The 23701-nt window shown below is 41.1% G+C and overlaps 1 protein-coding gene across 2 annotated transcripts in view; it reads right to left on the reverse strand.

Annotated features, from left to right (window-relative positions):
• Nucleotides 1-13462: 13462 nt before the first annotated feature.
• Nucleotides 13463-23701, reverse strand: part of IFT80 (intraflagellar transport 80) — a 63449-nt gene continuing 53210 nt past the window's right edge. For both annotated transcript variants that reach the window (XM_033150562.1, XM_033150561.1), the window contains exons 15-20: nucleotides 22703-22850; nucleotides 20477-20648; nucleotides 18524-18613; nucleotides 18247-18419; nucleotides 16925-17048; nucleotides 13463-14852 (exon numbers count right to left, since the gene is read on the reverse strand). In XM_033150562.1, coding sequence (XP_033006453.1) covers nucleotides 14739-14852; nucleotides 16925-17048; nucleotides 18247-18419; nucleotides 18524-18613; nucleotides 20477-20648; nucleotides 22703-22850 — 821 coding nt within the window. In that variant the 3' untranslated portion in view covers nucleotides 13463-14738. The remainder of the gene's footprint in view (nucleotides 14853-16924; nucleotides 17049-18246; nucleotides 18420-18523; nucleotides 18614-20476; nucleotides 20649-22702; nucleotides 22851-23701) is intronic.

Below are 23701 nucleotides of genomic sequence, written 5' to 3' on the forward strand. Positions count from 1 at the left end.
TGGGATTTCGGAGATACATCGATTGTTATTTTTTGTTAAGATGTTCATTAAGTGCCTGTGACATTCATTCGAGTTGGACACATTCGGAACTAGGAGAAAGCAAGATTCCCCCTCCCCTCTTTTTTTCCCTTGCCTCGCGGAGATGCCTTCCATTGTGTTAATGAACCCCTCTTCTCGCCGCAGATTAAAATCCTGGAAGGGGTCGATGGATGTGATTTTTGTTTTTTGTTTTAATTTGCGGCAAATGCAGCTCAAGTTGTTTTGGAATTTTATTTCTGTCTCCCTACGGAAATTTTCCTCCGGTTGCAACCCTGAGCCCAGTTCCCTAGAATAAAACTCCCATGAAATTCAGTGCTGTTTACTTCAGAGAAGAAACGCATAGGATTGCAGTCTTAAAAAAACAAAGGGGGGGGGCGACCTCCAGCTGATTTAGAATCTGTGTATTGCAAAGCTTCCTTTGAAGGCTGAGGTGGGGGTGTCAGAAGACATAGTCACAGTTTTGGGACTTTCACTCGTTGCTTCTTCAGTTTTCCTGTTTTTAAGGAGTTTGCCACAATTCACTTCCGGAAGATTTGGGGGGGGGGTGTCTTTATTTTTGCAGGCACAAAACTAGGCTTTATTTCACCTAGGTCAAAGACCCAGTTTGGCAAAAAAAAAACAACAAAAAAACAACAACCCACACATTTGCGTACACACACACAACACAGGCTGGGGTCCTCAATGACGCTGCTTTGGAGGCTTCACGGGCAAAAAACCCCAGCTAGCCCTCTCCCCCCACAGATATGGCTCTGATTTTTTGATGGTGGTTGGGAAACACATCAAAAAACTTTCTTCGAAGCGGAGTATTAAGTGCTGTTGATGCTTCCACTGATTGCTGCAGGGATGGAAGTGATAAATAGTCACAGTTTTACGGCTTTTCTGATAATTTGGATTTTATCATTAGTGTTGGCCCTGATTGAGTACTAGTAGCATGTAATCTCATCCCCATACAATGTAGACATGGGTTCAGGGGACAGGTGCAGGCAGACTTGCTGCAAGAGCAGAGAAAGCACCCCACTTCTTTAGGGGGGATATCTGTTAGGGAGATGCATGCTCTGGTGATGCAGCTCCCACTTCTGTCTAGGGCTTGCTGAAGATTCGTGGCCGCCCTTTGGACCTGCACACTTTTTTTTTTCTTTTATAACAGATGGGTTACAGATTAGTGTACCGTATGTTAAGATTACATATAGCCTAACCTCTGCCTTAATATTTTAAGACTGCAATCCTGTACATACCTAACATGAGAGTGAGCTCCATTTAAAATTAAGGGGGCATTTCTGAGTATTATTATCATCCTAATCATTTATGAATCACTTCCCGTGGGGCATCCAAAAGCCATTTACAATATAGACACGCATAAGAGGATTGCACTGCCAGATGATTGCAAACTTCTCCACCTTGCAACATCTTTATCACTTATCTCCACCCACTTCTTGTTTGGTTTGTGGTTTTTGTCATTGGGCAGGGCTGATAAAATATTTTTGATGATCTCAGAAGCATGCTACTGGAAGGATTTTTTTGTTTTTGTTTTTGTTTTGACTATGGCAGACCAACACGGCTACCTACCTGTAATCGGAAGCATAGCTGTCAATCCTCCCTGCTGTTTCCCAATGCTATAATAAGGGAATTTCCCGCAAAAAGGGGGAGAAGAAGCTTTGTTCACTTCTGTTAGTTGGGACCCTCAACTGTTCCAAATGCAATTAATGTAGCACAGTTAAGGAGAGACCCCAGTTCAAATGTTGCCCAGGAGACCTTGTTGGATCCCCCCCGCCAAGCTTCAACACAAGGGTGGTATTTCTTTGGAATGCTGTTACCAGCATGGGTGAAATAATGTTTGCAAAGCATGTACCACACTTGAAACGCTCAACATAAGTGCAAAGTATGAAGTTTAGGTAAATGACCTTAGATTAATACACCATTTACTCTCTCTCTCTCTCCCCCCCCCCACTGCTTCATATCTTGCTCTGATCGACACATCCATTTAAAACCATTGCACATGCTGACTCCCTGCCTGGGGCCTGGGAGTTATGCGATGCTGCAGGCAATAAAAGTCCATTTTGGATCATAGATGGTGCCATGGAACATATATAAACCTTGCTTTAGATGGCTGTGCATGACCAGTTGGTTGCAGGCAAGAAGTGAGCGTCTGTAGTGGTTTCCAGCAGCCTTTTTGATCCCATTGGTTGCCAGAATCACACAGTCCCATTTACATCAGTTGAACTAACTTTTGATTCACTACACTTAAGTGTTGCACTTACTATCCTGCAGCTGCAATACCTACATAAGAGTAAATCCCAGAGAGCTATATGTGGCTTATTTCCAAGTAAACATGCATAGGGCTGGGCAGGCCTGGTACTACTGCACAATAAGATCAGGCAAATGCTGTGGCACATGCAGCTTATAATGCCTGCCGGGGATCCATCATTGCCTGAGCCACCCAGGCAGCCTTTTAAAACAAACAAACAAACAAACAAACAAACAAACAAACACATTAGATTCTTAGAGAAAGTGTATTGGGTAGTTTAATCATTTGCTGTTTTATGTCACCATGAGGTTCTGGCATAATGGTGATAAACAGTCAAACAAAATACTAAAGGTAAAACCAAATTTGCAGCCAGCCACAGAGTTTCCTTGTAACTTGGGGCTCTATTCAACGAAATGTGGAAATGTGGAGAACTGAACTTGCGCATGGAAAAAATAAAAAATGGGAGAAATAAAAATTGACATTCATCCATCCCACCTGCATCTGCAGGGGTCTTCCCTGGGGTCCACAGGGTTCCATTTCCCTGCCAAAACTAGCCTCAAAAGCCTTCTATGGTAGCCAGTAGATTAGGCTGTGGTTTGTGCTTGGTTGCTGTGTGTGTGTTGCACACAACGGTTTCTCCAGTTGGCAAATCTACCCACAAGCCCCCAAAGGTTGGCAACACTTTAATAGATTAACAGGGTCACATGGAAATAGATGGTCCATTAGGTGTCATGGTCGTAAGGCAGGGAAGGATTTCCAAGTACAAAGCAGCAATGGAAACATAGCCAAAAGTGAACAAAAACCAGAGAAGGTGATGTCAGATGGGTACCACTGGCTCACAAGCATCAGCACCAGTCACAAGCCTAGCGGCTGTATTGTGGACCAGCCGCAGTAAAACTTAAAAGCCGCTTCTAAGCAGATGTGGAGCTAAGTTTGCCTTGTCAGTTACAGTGCAAAGGGTTCGGGCACCACTTCAGTTCCTGGTTTTATGTAGTCTGTACAAGTCTGTTGCTCCTGCAATCTCTGTGCTTGTTATACTCGGACCCATTCTGGGTAGTTCATTAATGTACATTTTTTACTTCTATGTATGAATCCCATGTTCCTCAACAATCCAACTTCAGTCCTGCAGTTTAGAACAGTTTAGGTGAGTGTAAAGAAGTGCACTTAACACCAAGACTATGGAAAGTGTTTTGTGTGTGCATGTGTTTACTGACATTTAGCACGTGCACCGTATGTAAACAGGGAATTCAGTCAGTCAGATGTGCATTATAGATGCTTCAAATCAGCATGGACCCACTTTTCTGAAAAGAAGAAGCTAATATTGGCAATGCCCAAGTCATTAAAAGTAAGGCCTCTGTGCCAGGAACTCACCTTGAGACTCCCTATCCATCTTGATACCAGAGATATTACATGAGGACGTGCGGACGACAGCTTTTACTCAATGTCTAAATATTTCCTTTGTCCTGTCTAAAGATCATAGAATCATAGAGTTGGAAGAGACCACAAGGGCCATCCAGTCCAACCCCCTGCCAAGCAGGAAACACCACCAAAGCATTCCTGGCAGATGGCTGTCAAGCCTCTGCTTAAAGACCTCCAAAGAAGGAGACTCCACTACACTCCTTGGTAGCAAATTCCACTGCCGAACAGCTCTCACTGTCAGGAAGTTCTTCCTAATGTTTAGGTGGAATCATCTTTCTTGTAGTTTGAATCCATTGCTCCATGTCCGCTTCTCTGGAGCAGCAGAAAACAACCTTTCACCCTCCTCTATATGACATCCTTTTATATATTTGAACATGGCTATCATATCACCCCTTAACCTTCTCTTCTCCAGGCTAAACAATAATTATAGCAATAATTTCCTAATTTGCACCAATAAGCATATGCAAATTGGCCCTCTTTTTTGGCAATGGGTAACTGGCCACCTTAAACCACAGAGCCTAGGGCTTGCTGATTGGAAGGTCGGCGGTTTGAATCCCCGCAACGGGGTGAGCTCCCGTTGCTCAGTCCCAGCTCCTGCCAACCTAGCAGTTAGAAAGCACGTCAAAGTGCAAGTAGATAAATAGGTACCGCTCCAGTGGGAAGGTAAACAGCGTTTCCGTGCGCTGCTCTGGTTTACCAGAAGCAGCTTAGTCATGCTGGCCACATGACCCGGAAGCTGTACGCCGGCTCCCTCGGCCAGTAAAGTGAGACGAGCACCGCAACCCCAGAGTCGGACACGACTGGACCTAATGGTCAGGGGTCCCTTTACTTTACCTTTAACTGGCCACCTTAGCAGAAGGCAGTGGTGGCTGGTACCTTTGGGATTGGTAGGGCAGAAGGGAAGGAGGACAACAGCTGGTGGGGGGGGGGGTCAGAGACAATGACAGGCAGAACCAACCTCTTCTAGTTTTGTCCCCATCCTCCTCCCTGCAAGTTCTAAAACTAATTTAATCCAAGGCTAAGCCTAGTGGGACTAAGGAGGAGGCAGCTGACAGCCAGTGGTACCGAAAGAAGGCAAGTAATTGCGGGCTGGCTGAAGGCAGGTGCATCTACTGGAGGAAGGGGTTCTTAACCATTAATGCAGCTGCCAATTCTCCCCAGGTAGTTCTCTTCCCCCCCAGGAGGGTTTATAAAATTGAAAGTGAGCTTGCATGGAGGGAAAGCAGTGTGGTGGTTGTGATATGAGATTATTGGGAGGTATAGGAGCTCCTGCTACTCAGTATTCTGTCAAGCTCCCCCTCTCCATAGTTCTCTTATTTCAGTTTTTCAAATTCCTCCTGAAAGTTAGTAATGATGGGGACAGAGCCAGCTTACAAGAAAGGGCATTATATGAGTGGAGAACCACTACTGGAAACATCCTTGAATGGATGCAATGCTAGCTGGGTAGCCCCTTTTGGTAGCACCATCAACAATGCATCACCTGCAGATTGTAGGGTCCAAGATGGTTAATACTAGGGAAGACTTTCCCCCCCAGCTACTTGGGTTGCAAGCCATTTAGGGCTTTATATTATGGTGTATATAGGGCCTGGTAGCTCACTGGCAGCCAGTGCAGTGAAAGGACTAGTTCCATCAGGCTGTCCTACTTACCCATCTAGCAGCTGTATTCTGCAGCCTCCAGACCATCTTCAAGGGCAGCTCCACACAAAGTGCATTACAGTAGTCCAAGTGGGAGGTCACTGAAGCATGGTCAACTGAGGTCATGCTAACCTGGATCAAGGGATAGCTGCAGATAGCAGAGCAGCCTAAGCTGGGCATAAGCGCTCTTAACCACAGAAGCAACCTGAGACTTCATTGACAAGTTGAAATCCAGGAGTATGAACCTGTTCCTTCAGGGGGGTATATGACCCCTCCCAGAATAGGTCATCTATCTAATTCGCGGACACGGGAACTAGCCGCTTCAGTTTATTGGTCCCCATCAAGTCCATCACTGCCTGCAGTCCAAGACCTTCACAGCATCCCCTGATTCTAATGGAATGGAGATAGCACTGTGCACGAACTGATGACACCATGATCCAAATCCCAGATGATTGCTTGTAACAGGTTTCATATAGCATATAGGTGAGAGAATAGATGCTTATGGGATCCACACAGCCCCAAAGCCATGAAGCTGAGCAGCAGTCTCCTAGTTCTACTTTTTGACAGCAACCCTGCAAGCTAGGAGCAGAGCCACTGCAATAACATAAGAGCCCTGCTGGATCAGGCCAATGGTTCATTTAGTAGTCTAGCATCCTGTTCGCACAGCATCCAACCAGATGCCTATGGAAAGCAAAAAAAAGAAGGACCTGAGTGCAGCAGCAGTCACCCTGCACTTCTGCTGTGGAGACTGATGCACAAAAATCATCCAGCTATTCTGTAATCACCTTTTCCTCCTTTAGCACACCTTTGACATACTTGTCATCCAAAAGCCGTACACTCTCCCTAGCTAGTTTCCTGCTTCTAATTATTTATTTGGTGATTGTAGTTTTTGCTTTTAGCAATATGCTACTTTAGTTCTTTTTCTGCGTTCCTTGCATTTCTTTCCCCCAAAGTTTGTGTTCCTTTATGTTCTCATTTAGACAATACTTTCATTTTCCGAAAGAAGGCTCCTTGTCTCTAAAAGCTTCCTTTACTCCGTTTGTTAAGCATGGTGGTATTTTCTGTTGGTAACTTTTGTGATTGATAGTATACATTGCAGGTGAGCTTCTATTATAGCAGTTTTGCACAACCTCCAAGCATTCTGGAGAGATTTAACCACCTTCACTGTACCTTTCAACTTTTTATCATTCTCCTCCTTTCTGATAAGTTTCTTCTTTTGAAGCCACATGTGATCGTTGGACTTACTTGGCAATTCTCAACTTACATACACATTCAGTTTGATAGTACTTTGGTCCCTGTTACCAGTTGGTTTAACAAAGTTAAAATCATGCCTTGTAGTTGGTTTTGTGGCCAACTTATTTAGATCACCATCATTTAGGGTATTTAGAGATTGTGCCACTTTGTTTGACTGGAACACAAATGTATTCAAGTCTATGTGAGGCTACCTGAAGTCATGCAGCAGTACAACAGTTCCTCCTGTGGATGCCTCCTTGATTTCATTCTGCATCTGCATCTTTGGAATTTTTCTTTGCTCCCCCTCCTTCCTTTCAGAGTGGTAGCATTGGCTGTAATGCTAAACACTATTTGACAACCTAAAACGGAGCACATTGTGTAATTAACTTGAGTGCCTGCAGCACAATGGCTCCATCTGAGTTTCTGCCAATATTTCAAAAGCTGTTTTGGGTTTGAGGCTTGAACTGATATTTATTTTGCCATTGGTATGCTGCATGCACATGAAATCTACATTAAGGCAGGGATGAAGGACAAAATGTGGCCCTCCAGGCAGTGGCAGGTTTATGGTCTGTGAGGCCCTGTGTGCAGCCTTTTGGGGAAGCGGGGGGCAGCATTTGTTCACCAGGGCCAGTGTGGTCGGGTGGTTAAGAGCAGTGGACTCGTAATCTGGTGAACCAGGTTTGATTCCCTGCTCCTCCACATGCAGCTGCTGGGTGACCTTGGGCTAGTCGCACTTCTTTGAAGTCTCTCAGCCCCACTCACCTCACAGAGTGTTTGTTGTGGGGGAGGAAGGGAAAGGAGAATGTTAGCCGCTTTGAGACTCCTTAGGGTAGTGATAAAGTGGGATATCAAATCCAAACACTTCTTCTCTTCTAATGTGACTATGTCAAAATTAGGAGTGTGTGAGATGATAATAATAATGTTTCTTCCTTTGCACTGTGCTCATCTTTCTCAACAGCTTGGGAAGAATCACTGCTGTGGATCAGGCAGGAGGAAAAGGTGATGATAATGATGACTCTGAAATGCCTCGCTCCAAAACAAAACAAAACCCTTGGGAACAATCAGGAAAAATGTGATGACGACGATGATGATGAGTGTGTGTCAGCATTGCCCCTCCCCCAAAACAAATTGGGAACAATCTGGGGGAAGCTGACCTAAAAGTTTCTGACCAAAAAGTCCCAGCCCCTTAAGATGAAAATATGGCCGAACCAAGTTGTGGCTGAGATCATTTTTCAAATGATGGGATTTTGCTTTTAGTAGGGAATTTGATTGCTTCTACAGAATGCTCCATTTTGATGTGTTTAGCTTATGAGGTCAGGGGGAACTTAATATGGACTAAAAAGAAGCTGGCGAGTGGGTGGATTGCAGGTTTCATCGAGAAGCAAATCAGGTTTTGTGAGGGATGGGTAAAATTCACGCGGCACAATATGAAAGCTTCCTTTTCTGCTATATTCAGAATTAAAACTGCAAAAATAAAAAATGAATGCCTTTTAGGAGCCTTTGTTGTAGTTATTCTCACATCTCATTAGCGGAAATAATTGGGAAATCTTCATACATGGTTCAAAATACAAACATCGGCGAAGGCTGGGGGTACCAGCAAGGTTTTAAGGGGCCCAGTATACTGAATGTAGATTGAGCCTCTGCTGCATTTTCCAAAAATGACAAAATTGCATATACCTTAAGTCACATGCACATTTGTAGCCTCTTTTGCAAGTCCTGGGAAAACTGCAGTCCTTTCCAAATCAACCTGTCTTCTGCTTCATCTTGTGGCACACACTCTTACAAACCATCATGTTGTTGTTGTTGCCTAACCAGTTAAATGGAGTTTGGGCAAATCACAATATAGATGTACAGTAACTATGTTTTTAATTAAACATCTGGATAGAGCCAATGTGCCAACAGGGTAAGATCGTACGAAGTAATACTAAGAGGATATGCTCTGAAATTAATGGACATGACTAACTTTGCTAAAACTGTGGGAGGCAGTGGAAGACAGGAGTGCCTGGCATGCTCTGGTCCATGGGGTCACGAAGAGTCGGACACGACTAAACAACAAAAACTTTGTTATCCATGCAGAACTTTAATCACAGGCATGTGTATGTCAGGCTGCGAAATACTCCTTGCCTTGAAACCATAGTTTCTGCCAGTCATTGTAGACAGTACTGAGCTAGATAGACCAGTGATCTGATTCAATACAAGGCAGCTTGCTATATTCACATGCTATGTTCATTGGGTCTATTCTGAGTATAACCTAGTTCAGTGATGGCGAACCCGTGGCACGCGTGCCACAGCTGGCACGCAGAGCTCTCTCTGCTGGCACGCCAGGGGCGGGGAAATGGCGCCGCCGCGCTGCTCTGCTCATGCGTCCTGCCAGCGCAGGCGCAGCAGCAGACAGCAGCAATTTCCCTCCTTGGCGCCTGTGGTGTTTGGCTGCTGCTGCTGCGGAGGATTCGACGCGAGGCAACGACGACGGCGAGGTAACAGCAGCGGCGGGCTGGGCCAGGGGCGGCGGGTGAGGGGGAAGCCCTCCTTTTGAGCGCTGCGAGTGGGGGGGGGGAGCCGCGCGGCCCCGCCGGCGATGCCATCCCTAAGTAAAACGGCAGTGCTATGTATGTTCGGGTGGAAGGAAGCAAATGTGGAGCTCTTTACTTAAACATGTGCACACAGGGTTGGTGCATTGGAGGAGTAGGCGGCCACCTCCCCTTCCATCCGAGCGGTGTTTGGGATGGCGCGAAGAAAAGTCTCACTAAGACCCAAGCCGCCAAGGGGCGCGCGCCCCCGCGCAGGGGTAGGCGGAGCTGCGCCAGAGCTGAGCGGCGTTTGCTTCCCGCCTCGCACTGCCGGGTGGGCTTTTCTTCCCAACCGCCTTCACAGTCCGGGAGGCGCCGTTGCTGTGGTGGCGGCTCTCACGTGTCTTTAGCTACCTCCTCCGACTGCCTGAGCGCTCTCCGGTAAGGAGGAAGTCAAACCTCGAAGAAAGGGCAGGAGCTGCATTTGGGAAGGTTTGGGATGCAACCGCTATGGTTCCTCCCTTTGCCCAGTTTTTGCAAAACAAAAACAAAACCCCCACACATAATAAATAAAAAAACCCACTGGCCCTTTCCTGCGTTCCGTTTTCTGGGAACGGTCTGTCTCCTCCCTCTGCAAAGTTGTATGCAGATGCGGAGAGGAGGGCGGCGAATAACACCGGAGTTCATGCAGGGAGAACTAACTCTCAAAAGTCTTTCTCTCTCTTCTCTTCCCTTCCTCCCCCCCCCCCTCTACTTCCTTAAAGGTAAATTACATGCATCAAGGCAGCTTTGCCTGTATCACATTCCGCGGATTGATTGCTTATGTATTTACACACACCAGCACAGTCGTGGGCGAAATTTTATTCAGTGTACCCAAAATAAAATAACTCTTTGAACCTGCTGCCCATAACCTTCTATCGATCTGGCTATGAATAATAGGTTGAGAAAGATTCAAAGAACAAATGAAGGGTTGTACTGGTATGTATATTATTTCCTCAGAGCAACCCCAGTGAAATAAGTGAACTTAAGGCCATTTAATTGCAGTGTTGGCACTTTGAAATAAAAAAGTTGGTTTTCCACTGCAGTTTGGGCACTCGGGCTCAAAAAGGTTCGCCATCACTGACCTAGTTGGATCTTACCCTGTGGTGTTCTCACACAGCACATAATAAATTTACAGCCCAATCCTATGCATGTTTACTCAGAAGTTTCAGAGGGTTTAAATACTTAGTGTACATAGGACTACTGCCCTAATCACTGGTACCACATGGAGTGATGCCCACTATCATGGGAGGGGGGCTTTAAATGTATCAGACAATTTTATCCATCTATCCACCAGCGGCTTGAGCCATGGTAGCTAAAAGGGGAGCCTGTATATCCAGAAGCATTGTATTTGGCTACCAGATGCAGTGAATGAACAACAGGGAATGATTTTCAGCTTCATGCCCTACTTAGGAGCTTCTCGGGAGCATGTGGCTGGCTACTCTCAGAGTGCAGGACTGGATGTGCCTTTGGTGTGACCCAGCAGGGCACTCCTTGTGTTCTTCCCCTTGGAGCATTTGAAGATGAAGGGCCAAGTGCTTTTTATTTGCCCACAAAATCCTCACAGGAGAGAAAGGGAGGCGCATTGTTCCAGCTTATCTCAAATTTTGATAAAAATGGTACATTTCTCATTTATATTTAATACAAGCCCAAATTACTCCAGTACTGCAAATTATATTATGGGAATCATTTAACATTTCTGTGAGGAAAGCCAAAGCAAATATGCCAGGATCCTATTACTTTTCAGATTTGTCTTATGCTTTGAAAAAGCATTTTAACTTGGCATGAGTCCCATTTGAAACCGGGCCTGGAGTGTTTTAGTACTTTAAAAAACCTTACTGGGGTGTGTAATAGCTTGGCATATCCTTGAGGCTCTTGTCAGTGGGACGTACATTTTTGGTTCAGATTTTACTTCTTCTAGATTTATAAAAAAATGCAAGCAGTGCAATTTTTATTGCTTATCTTTAATCACAGTATTGCTTCTCTCTATCAGTTACGAACATGCTACATTTACTTTTTTTCCAGGAGTATCACAGAATAAAAATATCAGAAGAAATTAAAGAAAAGTTGTATTGCAAAGTTATGCATTTCCGCTGTGGCTAAAAAGTATGCCATGGCAGCAACTACTAGCTAGTGCAACCAAAGCATTTATAAATTTATTAAGTGCACAAGTACAAGCCCTGTGTGTCCAAAACCTGGGGATATTTGTCCACTGGGAGACATTCATTCCCTTGTGGAATGTTTCTTAAATGTGTTGGAATGTTAACTAGGGGTTCTGTCATCAACGCAACATACCAAACTTTAGCTCTATAATAACTAATTGGCTGAAATAAAGTAGGAAGTTAAAACAGGATTTGACAGGGTCTGTTTTGAAAAATTCTCTCTTACTCACATCATTTGCTAGCACAGCTACAGTGAGAATTCTCATGATGCCAGTGCAGATATAACACTACTAAATGATTAGACCTGGCCATCAACTGGTTTGCTCAAATCGTGCCACCTCTTTTTTGGAGTGCAGATGTCCCTTGCTGAGATTAACTACAGTCAATTTTTATATTGGCATTTATGTTAACCATAGTTGGAGGTTGTCAGGGTTCCTGTTTGATTCAGTATCTGAAACAACGGTTTAAAGCTGGCTGTTGATGCTGAAAGAAGGAACCCTTAATACCCCTAACTGTAGTTAACATCAGTGCTGACATGGTTAGGGCCTGCTCAATGAATTTGCACTCCAAAACAGGGGTGCTGTCTCGCCCTCAAGATTGTGAGAGACCGCCGCTGCAATGCGGATGTGTGACATCACACACACACACAGGCCTGTTGTGGTGGCCAGTGGCAGCGGCTCCTCTTCCTCCTTTCTGCAGCCAGCCAGGCACCCTTTTCCGCAGGGAGGAGCTCGGACGTGAAGCTGGAACTCAGGCCACACTGCAAAGGAAAAATTGGTCAACTGAAATCATACCCACTAGGTGGGCCTAGCCATCTGGTAAAATGGCCCGGTGGGGGTGGGGGACCTCAGGATCTGGCTGAAAATGTTCCCCACCTATTTTCAAACCTGCAGTTTCCAATCTAAACGATTCTGTATTTCAATTACTAACTTATTATGTGGACAGGAATCAGGCTTCTGTGAATTTTAAATAAAGATATACAAATGTCTAATAAAATGCTAGGGATAAATTTTGCTCTCCCCAACTTACTGTACATTAAAGTCTACTCAGCTTAGAAAATGATGGACCCTAATAAATTGTACGTCTAATAAACCATTATAACTGCCTGATCCATAATAAATCAATATTTTCAGTAACCTCTTTCACTATAGGTTGCTCTTTCATGACAAAGACAGATTTTCCTGAAAGTCATTGGGAAGATAAACCAGTTAAGCTAAGGTTGCCAGGAATGCAATAATAATAATAATTTAAAAAAATCATCTTAGTAATTTCTCCCCACATTGCTAGAAATCTCTGTTTCAAAGAAACCTATAAAACATTTTCAATAGATAGCACAAATTACATCATTTCTGATTATTGCCATCTATCCTGGCAAAAACATTAGATTTTCATTGACCTGACCACGTAAAGGTAACTTCTCTGCAATTAAGAGAGGTAGATATTGTTGCTCGGTGAATAAATACAGCAGCTTCCTTGATCAATTTGGAACAATATTCAGAAATGGTTCCAGACCAAAAGGCATTGTATTGCATAAACACCCTTAGTTCTGACAATGCTTCAAGATTAGGGTTCCTTTGTCTGAACAGTCGCCTTGAAACCCCATAGCCCTCTGGGAATCATGTGTATAGCTCCCTCCTCAGCAACAGAAACCCTGGCCTGAAGAGGGCTTTCTTGTTAATATGTTTTAAATTGAATTTTAAAGTTTTATAAATGAATGTGAAATCTACATTTTTCTCTCTCTTCAGTTTCATATTCGTATTATGTTTATATAGTTGTTATGGATAATATTGTTTACAATAGATGATAATTTATTAGAAATCAATTGAGTCCAGTTAGCCCATAATGACAAACAAGACAATAAGACAGATCTATGAACCCAAAGACTTGTGCTTCAAAAATCCTCACTTCTGCTCTGAGATTCAAGGTAAAACTCTCATATTTCATTGATGGGCTCCATGATCCCACTTTGGACATTACAGTATAGTAAAAATGCAAGTCTCTTGCCATTTGGTTGTCCATGCTTCTTATGTATGTTTGACATGGCACGAAGTGATATGTAAGGCTGCCTTCCTGGCTAATAGGAACAAAGCCTGTGGTGGATTTGTAATATTTCAAAGTATTGCAAATGCTTAAGGAGACAATGGTTTCATTTAGCAAGTTCATTAACAAACCAAAACATGTAATAATTTATGCATTTATTATGAAAGGCACAGTATTTCCATTAACACCAGTTACAAAATGATTTTTGATTCCAAGTAATGATTTATTGTACAAAAATATTATACTACTGATATCACCATAAAATATTGTGTTTTGCCTGTTAAACAATCAGGACATTAGTGCTGTATTCTTGAAATCATTGGCAATGGGGATACTTTGGACAAGTAATGAGGCTACACCAATAAAGTGGCTTGAGGTTTTTCTAAATCCCCAGTGCACTGGTGAAATACCATAAATAAATAAGGGAAATGGGACAGCTAACCATCACAATATGCTTTTAAAGGACCGGGATATCTGAACATTTTCAAAAATAGAAATGCCTTATCACCTAGCATTAACTATTCCTAGAAAAATTAAGTGTCATTTTAAACAAATACGTTTTACAACATATGCACATTGTTAGGTGTATTACTTGCTATGTTGAACTTGGGAGAAAACAAGTTTTTAAAAAGTATCTCCAGTTTGTGTTTGCATATGCTGGTATTCATTGTACAGAGTTTATGTTTTGTATACTTCAGTGTCAACAGAAGTTAGTTCAACTAAGGACTACCCATTACATCAACCATCTTGTATGCCACTGTCTATATCAACAATATTTGTTTCATTCTAGCAGGATTCATTATGCTGCTTCTGCTAAAGTTAACCCTGCAATCTCAAAATCATTTACAAAAGAAAAACAAATCAGAAATTTTAATAAATTTCTTGGAAATATTCATTATCCAGCAGTTTCAGGACTGCAGTCTGTGCTCATGGTATAACGCTTCCTTGGTTTTCAGGCAGATTATACTTCAGACCCATAAATTTGTATACAAAAAGAGCTTCCTTAGGCATAAATATGTTTAGGTAAGCAGTCTGCTTTGAAAATAAATTCCATGCTTGTCTATTGGTAATCTTAATAGTTGACCATTTATTTATGTGATAGTTTCCACTGCCTCAGCTCTGCTACCAAGACCAACAATTTTCTTTTGAGAAACCAAAGGTCAGAGAACCTGATTCTGGTAACATATGCCATGCTCACTCCAAACTTTTCGTATTACCATAACTAGAATAGGATTGTCGTTGGTAGCATAGGATGACATACATACAAATTCATTTGCATTAACAATAAATCAATAGCTATAGAAAGTTCAGGATATGGGAGTCAGGCACTACTGTCCATCCCAAAATACCAAGGCTTACCAGTATGCTGAAGTAGCAGAGTGATAAAACCACTACTTAATATAATCAGCATGCCACTTAGCGCTGTATGGTTATGCTTGCTCTGACTGCTGGTGTAGCTGCAGCTCGTTCTCTCTCTTTAGCAATTTCCAATTCTATTTTGGCTTTGATTTTATCCCAGTTGACTTCAAGCTGCAGAATCCAGGGGGTGAGGGGGAGAGAAAGTATCCATTAATCATAATTATAGTAGATGCATATAAATTAACCTGACAAGTCTTTACTTTATATGTTACATCTGCTACAGATTTCTTCATAACTTTCTGCTTGTTGGCCTTTTGTGGCTGGGCAGCTTTCTGCAATGTGTTAGCAAGATTAAGAAACTAAATCTTGGTACTATGGCAGCGATCCAGACAAGCCCATGTGGGTGCAGCAAATGCTTCTGCATGCAAATGGATTGCCAATTTTTCCTTCTGTTGGCAGCCCCTTGCAGCTCATGGGTTGTCACTCTGGAAAGTCCTCTGACTTTAGAGGCAAACTTGATTGCAGGGTGGGGTTTGCTGCTGCTGGAGGGGAACTGAAAAGGCCCTTGTATGTGCAAAAGTTGTACTTCAGATCCTCACCTAAAATATTAAAATACATCATCCAAACATCTAGAGGCATTGTGCATCTCAGATATGACTTTAACCTTTTCATGATTTTGATATCTCTTTTAATGGCATTAGGATATGCATAAAGTGGGCTCTGATGGATCATCTAGCATTGCTTGTTTTCTCTAAACCTGTTGACTGGCTGCTGAATGTGTGACCTGACCACTTAAAGTACTGTTTGAGGTGAAGTGGGTATATAGAAAAGCTCTAGCTAAGGTTTTGTATCTGTAATGGCACATTCATAGAGGCAAATCAACACTTAATGTTGCAGCTGCGAAATGAACATGTATGTACCATAACCCTCCATATAAGAATTGGAATTTGTGCATATTTCAGAACCTTTAGAAAACAATGACTCCGCCCTGAGCCCGGTTTTTGGCTGGGAAGGGCGGGGTATAAATAAAAAATTATTATTATTATTTTATTACATATTTTCAAGGAAATCTCTCTCTCTCTCTCTCTCTCTCTCTCTCTCTCTGTGTGTGTGTGTGTGTGTGTGTGTGTGAGAGAGAGAGAGAGAGAGAGAGAATGATATCCATCTTTTGCCATATTCACTGCAGTTTGTACCACAGCAAATACAAAAAACAAAAAACCTGTTAATTTTATTAGAATTAATAAATGTCTAGGATCTAAAGAAGCAAGAAATATGTTTTCTAGACCCAAAGAGTTATGCTTATTTTTATCAAACATGACCCCATGTCACATAGAGACAGATTTTGAAATTGATGGGAGTTTCAAAAGCAGCTTGTGATCTGTTAAAGAACTCAGCTGTTAAAATTAAAAAGGCAACTGGCCCCTTGCAGAAGCCCCTTGCATTAGCTGTTTGGATTTCAGCCTGTATTCCCCCTCATTGTATATTATGTCTCCACTTCCATCAAAGATGGCACAAATAACAGTGGTGACGTTAGAGCCAAATGAGGCCTCCCTTTACCACAACTATTTTATGTTGTTTCAGAAGGCTGCTACTGAGATCTGTTATAGTACAATCCAAACTTGCCAAATATTGCTGGCCAAGTTAAGTCCCACATGCTGCTTCGCTAAATCTCTATCCCTCTCTTACACAGGAGGAGTGTGAAGGCTATGATGCAGATTGCCAAAAGCTGCATATGATTTTCAGATAATATTTATTATACCTTACTAAAAGCTATGCTAAGCAAAACAGCACTGGGGCTTTTGCTGTAGTGGCCCCACAGGATGTCAACCCAAGAATAGGTTATGACCGCATCTGTTACTGAACCAGCTTGCACTGGTGAAACCTCAAAATTGAAAGCTTCAGAAACAGAAAAAACCCCTCAACCTTAATGTTTCTATTTCCCAGTAAATAACAATGTTCCACCTATATTACTCAGCTGTGTAATATTTACACAGGGTGATTGTCAAAATTGTCATGGGACATCCCCCGACATACTTTGGGCCCAGCTCTGTAGACATTAAAAATTAAGCCACAAAATGCAGACCCTGAAAACTAAAGATAATAAACAGTTTGTTTTATCTGCTACCGTAAAAGCACAAGCACAAAGCATTACTAATCTCATATTAGACTATAGTTTCAAGTTGTTTCACAGCTATAATGCTGACTTTCTGACAATATATAGCACAGCTTCCACAAATACTTGCCCCTTCTGCATACTGCAAAAATCTCTGATTTGTTTCTTTTTTACCAAAGTCATCCAAGAACTTTTGTCGGTAAGCCAGAACCGTGTCAACGTGTGTCTTGTGTTTCACTGCAAGTTCTAGTGCCCTAGAAGAAAACAATAATGAGCTCATCAGGCTGAACTCAGAAACTGGCCTAATTACAAATGCTTTGGTTTTTATAAAAAAAATACATGCTGTACAGTGACTACACTGGTGGAAAGTTTTCTTGACATAAAGCAAGAAGAAACCTAGCATTAGTGCTGGCAATGATGTCTAGGCACTAGACAAATTTTATGAAGTATGTTATGAGAAGCAGTCATATTTCTATTGTCCTTACAGTGCTATTAAGAAATTGACACGTATCTTCCCCATATAATATACTTTGCTCAAAAAGATTATGTTTTTAAAGCAACATTGTTGCTTTCAAGCGTAAACAATGATTCATATAACTATTGGAGAGACTCTAAACACAAATAATGCCACTCTGTGGTCCCTGTATTGCTGGAGTTTAACATCCGTGACTCCAGGGATCTTCACAAGAGACTTTTGGGGTTTATCAACAGGAGAAGCCCCTGGCTCACCTAAAATAGGCTTGAGGAACCCCAGCTATTATACTTAAAGAAAATCATAAATGTTATATGTAAGTAAGGAGCAAGAGACCCAGTTTGGTCTTCATAGAATCATAGAACTGTAGATTTGGAAGGGACCCCCGAGGGTCATCTAGTCCAACCCCTGGCAATGCTGGAATCTCAAAGAATCCATGACTAGAAACATCTCAACTAAAGCATGTTTAAAAGTAGAATGGAAGAGCAAGCACACAAGTTCTACATTGGTGACTCATTCTACAGTTTAAAAAGAACCACCACCAACAAAAAAAACAGGTTCTCTTAAATATTATGGGAGGTTGCTGTCAGTGCTTGCCTGATGGAACAATCTTCCCTCACATGTTGATTTTTTTGGGGGGGGGGTCTCCTGCCCCCCCCAACCAATTTGGGGGCAAATAGAGTGAGGGGAGGAAGAAAGCCCCATTATGCTAGTACACATATTCATGCAGGCTTCAGCTAGTGGGAACTGTTAGCTGAATCCAGTCCTCCTTTTACATTCATAAGAAAATATATAGTCCTTTGGGGCAGAAGAATGGGATTAAATATTCTTTTTTCTCCCAAGTATGTAGTCTTCAAAACAATTTAGTTAAATGTCAGGGAACAATGACTAATAAAATAATGGAATTGACTTACAAGTATATCACAAAAACATTAGTTGAATCTGTAAGACACATGCTACATCCATAAGAAACATACTACCTTTCCCAGTTGTAAAGGTTAATGTTGACTTGAATAGCTTGATAAATAAGGCCAGCTTGAAGAAGCAGTGTTTCAGCATCCTGTACATTTCCACTGAAAAGCAGGATATGAGCCAATCTTGATTCCTTTGATGGAAGATCTTTAATAGAACTGATATACTGAACTTTGTCGATCTGTGTTTTTTATTTAAAAATGCAACAGTTTTAATAAAATTAGCGCATTTAAAGTTACATTGTAAGAAACTAAGAAGACAAACTATTAAGGCGAATCTACTTACTTCACCTATTGATGCATAGGCTACTTCTGCTGTATTCATATCTTTACTGGCTACTGCCATAGCAGCTAAACATGCCCACAATGTTTGATCCTTAAAGTGAAAGAGAAGAAGCTTAAGACAATCGTTTGTTTTCAGCCATAGAAAAATGAGCAGAAGTTAACGTCTATATCAAGCTGTTAAAGTGTCATTGTGGGTCTCCCATCACCCTAACCCCACATTTATTCATTTCTAATATTAGATGTTAAGGAAATAAACACTATCTGACTTTCAGAAGACATCTGAAGGCAGCCCTGTTTAGGGAAGTTTTTAATGTTGGAAGTGTTATTCTTTTTTAGTGTTCTTTGGAAGCCGCCCAGAATGCCCAGAAACCCAGCCAGATATGCGGGGTACAAATAATAATAATAATAATAATAATAATAATAATAATAATTAAATATGGGCTGCAAACAGATTTGCCAGTAGATATTCTCTCTCCATGAAGAGGGGGTACTCTACAATTAAATTTTCTATTTAAAGAAGAACCTTTGTTCAATACTGACACTGAAATGTAAGCAGAAGCCAGAGGGAACAGAAAAGAACCAAAATGATGGACAATAAAAAAGTATGTCAGATTCTGCTTTTAAACTATGATACAAGAGACAACTGATATATTTATTTTATCACGACAATTTCAAGTGCGTGCGAATAAATCAGAAAGTTACAAATTCCATACATATTATAGCAAAATTACTTGATGAAACGTCATTGTTAATTATAGTAAATATATTCCGATCTTGGTAAAACTGTTTGTAACCATACTGTTAAAGCTACCAGATATGAATGATATTTCTATCTGCATGCTCTTAAGAGGGGCAAGGGCACTATATAAAAATAGTGTAGTAACCAAAGCTATCTGATAGTGCAATCCCAACCAAGTCTACTCAGAAGTAACTACTACTGGATTCAATGAGGCATTTCCCCAGGTAAATGGGGTTAGGGTTTTGTAAACAACTGCATAACCCTGCCATGTAAACAAATAGAAGTGAGTTAGCAACTCATTTATTTGCTTGCCTCACTGCCCTCTGCTCCCATTCCCACCTGCAGCAAGGGTATCTGTTGCCAGGAGAGACAGCCACCATAGCAGTGAACTATACTAATGAGTCTGTTCTTGTTTCAGAAGACAGAAAAGAGCCAGAACACAGTGTTGCATGTTCCCTTTTCTCTTCTGCCCTTAAAAGGCTACTAACCCTTACGCGTAGAAAACCCTTATGTGCAAAAAACATAGAATGTAAACACTGTATTGGTGGCTGCCAATGCCTACATTTAAACAGCCTGGACAGGCACATATGACAGCACTCTGGAAAGCAGGGTGTGAGCAGAAGAGGCAGCCAGTCAGATGGAAGGATGAGCAGTTTTGCTACTCAGCTCAGTCAAATGACCAGCTGCATCAATGAGAATCAATTGCATTTTAAAAAGCATTTTAAGAATTTTGGGGGGAATTCAATCCTACAAACCTGCATGCTCTATTTCAGGGTGGCCACTCCCAAGAGACTGTGATCTACTCACAGGGTTAAAACTGGCAGTGATCTACCCCCTTTTTTGGGGGTAGCGGGTCAAGTTGTTGAAATTTTGTCAGGGAAGAGGTAAAATGTTGAGCTTTTTTTAGGGGAGCCACAGTTGTTCAGCTTCTTCATAATAAAGAAAAAAATGACTTTACCAGAATGTAAATAATTTTAGAATTCTCACTGGCTCTGAAGCAGAGCGGTGTGGAACTCTTTAGTGCAACATAAGCTAGTTTTTAAAAGCATGGGGAGTTTCAAAAACACTTGAGGATGGGACATAGAGAGAACTCTTTGCATGCTGAGGGCAGACCCAAAAGCCTGACAAAGTTCATATTTCAAAGTCCATTTTTCAAAAGTTGAAGTGGTAATGGGTATGTGAAAACTACAAAAAACTGCAGAATTTTATCTTTACCTTAACAAAGCGACATAATCTGACAGCATCTTCCCATTTTGAATTGTTGACATATTCATGGAGTATGGCTGGATAAGGTGAAATACTGATGTGAATAAGTGAGCCATCAGCTCTCCTGACCGTTACTTGACTTCCAGCAAAACTCACAATCTGGGGACTTTTACTAAATTCGCTGTTGAGGGGAAAAAATCATAAAATTATTTGAATGTTGAATAGTTTCATCTAAAGAAGGGATTTCAAACTTTCTGGTCCGGTGGGCACATCTGAAATTTTGAGAAGCTGATGTGGGTGTCACTCACAAAATGGCTACCACGAAGGTGTGGAATAACACAAAATGGCTGCCACATCTAAAAAAACCAAGAAAGGAGACAAGACTACAAAGTAGTGTAAGCAAGCCTCCAGCATCAATTGCTCCCATCAATGGTGGAAAGGCACTTACATCAATCACTTAGAGAGAAGCTCTTTGCACCTCTCCATAATGAAAAGGACTATGGGTGTGCAATCCTGCCATCCAATGAAATGTGGGCATGTTTAAGGGTCTGTGCTCAATGTAGGAGAGACTGAGGAAGCACGCAGAATAGCATTCTCTTAGTATTCATTGCCTATCACTGGAAATATGCCCATATTCTTCAAGTCTATATACCCCAATTTCTCTTCTGGGCTTTTGTGACATCACATTATTTTTATTTTTTGTATCAGTCACACCTCATAAAATAATTTATCTAGGCGATATATAGAAAACAGAGTATAAAACAAGTTCAAAGAAAAACACATTAAAATGAATTAAACACTGAATTGAAACAGCAACAAAACAAAATGTCAACCATAGAAAACAAGAGATTTAACTCAGCCAAAGAGGTAAACATGCCTCATAGGAGCTAAAAATCAATCATCAAGTGGCAATAACTAAGGTTAAATAAATACAAAATTATGTTTAAAAAGCACGAGAGAATAAACAGTACATTAATGTCAGTGCCAGATGAGCCTCTCTAGGGAGTGTGTTCAATAGCTGGGGGCCCACAATCAATGGCAGTGTGCCACCATTAACTATACAGGGGAGCTTATAGATTAGCACATAGCAACTAGATCTATTTACCACCCTAAAAATGAAAGTAAATAACCAGAAAAGATAGATTCTTCAGGTGGAGAGATGGAAACTGATAATTTGACAGGGTGGATAAAAATCAATGATTCTTTTTTAAAAAAATCAAAAAATCAGATTTTTGATTTAAATCAGATTTTTTTGATTTAAATTGGATTATTTTTATTTAAATTGGATTTTTTTAAAATAAAATGCTTTTTGGGGAAAATATATTACCATCCAAAGGTTATTCAATCATGAAATAAAGATTAGTTTTTTAATTATGTAGAATAAGGCTGTATATGTTTAAGTGTTTTGGTAAATAATTCCATTAATCCATTCACAAATGTCATTTATGCTCTTCCAGAGGTTTTTGTCAAGATAATTGGGCAGTTTCTCTGCCTACAAGATATTATCAAAGATGCTTGGTTTACTTTTGCCGTTCTCAAAACTGAATTTGACTCAGCAGAGATCACAGCCTCTTCTTCACAGCAAAAATGTTATAACAGGAACAGAGTGAGAAAAAGACCTTAAGCCTATTGTTCTACAAACCTATGAATACAGAATCAACCCCTTCAGTGTTAAGTTTCAAGAGAGTTCAGTGAACAGAATAGAACAATATTTTTCTGATTGTTTGGAGTGGAATGGATGCTAATAAATCTAATTTAAATTGTTATTATTAAGGTAATGATTATTTTTCTCCTTCCTAAGTACAACAAAAAATTGTCCAAATATGAATGATTACCCTATTAAACTGGGGGATAAAAAAAACTAATATGAAAAGTTGTTATTCTAAAAATCTTCATCTACTTGCATATTCATCTACTTGCATAGTTATACCAGCAAGAATTAGTCTTTATGTAGAAAACTGTGATTTAAATCAAGCCTTACTGACTAGTGATTTAAATCGTGATTTAAATCAGTTTGATTTAATCAAATCCAACCCTGTAATTTGAAACTGCAGATTTAGTAGCTCAAATTTAGCCCCTGATCCAAGTGTAACAATGGCACTCCACACTTGTTTTCTCCTGTAATTGCACCCATGTTTTCACACTGTGTAATCTTACTCCAGATGGTTTCTAATGGAAAGTATTTATTGATGAGGGTACTATTAATTAAACACTAGATGTAAAAGTATATAATACCTTGCATCCCTTTCATAAAGGGTTTTTGGTAAGAGATCTTTGTCTACATATACCACATTGGGATAGTACCAGACTGTGAAGCGTGTATCTTGAAGTCCACAGAGTATGTTGCATGTGTCATTCCACGCCAAAGTATGCACCATTGTTCCTTAACAGAAAGTAAGCAGAATCAAGTATCTGCTCAAGCACATGACACTACGATATAAACAATATATCTTCAACTCTTCTCTGCCAGTAAATACGACTCTTAAGTAACAGTTTTGTCTTCTGTGTAAAACAATGTTTATGATTTACTTCCCATAAATTAGAATTTGTACCCTGAAAGATTAAAGCAGAACAAACAAACAAACACAAGCCTGCGAGAATTCATGGGTAGTTTTTTTAACCCCTTTTCTTGGTGTTCCTTGTGTGTGTGCTGAAACTTCCTCTCACTGTAGAATACTGGGCATGGGTGTCTTGTTTCCCCCCTCACAGCACACAGGGTTATGGCTCAGTCCTCCTACTGGGGTTTTATGCCTCAGTGTCTGCAATATGCCCTCTCCAGCATCAGCTGGGCTTCCCCCACCCCTCAAAAAGGAAGTGAACATGTGTTGGTCTACTTAGGTGCAGAACCTGTATGTATGACTGCACCGAGAACACAAAGAAGTACTGAGCATATAATTTTTAATATCACAAATTACTGTTGATTGCTTCATGTACAGTATTTTAGCTTACTTACTGGACACCGTAAAATTATGTGCAGATATTAGAAACTGAAAATACCATTGGCTTGACTTATTCCATGGTTGCAAGCCAATAATGGGAATTAACTCCTGGAATATTGTCCACCCACGCCTAAGGGGTGCTTCTATTTAGAAATATAATTTTCAGAAATTTTGATTCCATGGGAAAGAACCATTTGGGTGGGTGGGTGCGGGGCGGAGGGCTTCATGAAAATGGAGGGCTTTCAAGAAAAAAAGATAATAATTTTTATTTTATCAATAGTGAGGGGCTAGAAAG

Source organism: Lacerta agilis, chromosome 5 (assembly GCF_009819535.1).
Source record: "Lacerta agilis isolate rLacAgi1 chromosome 5, rLacAgi1.pri, whole genome shotgun sequence".
Taxonomy (NCBI): domain Eukaryota; kingdom Metazoa; phylum Chordata; class Lepidosauria; order Squamata; family Lacertidae; genus Lacerta; species Lacerta agilis.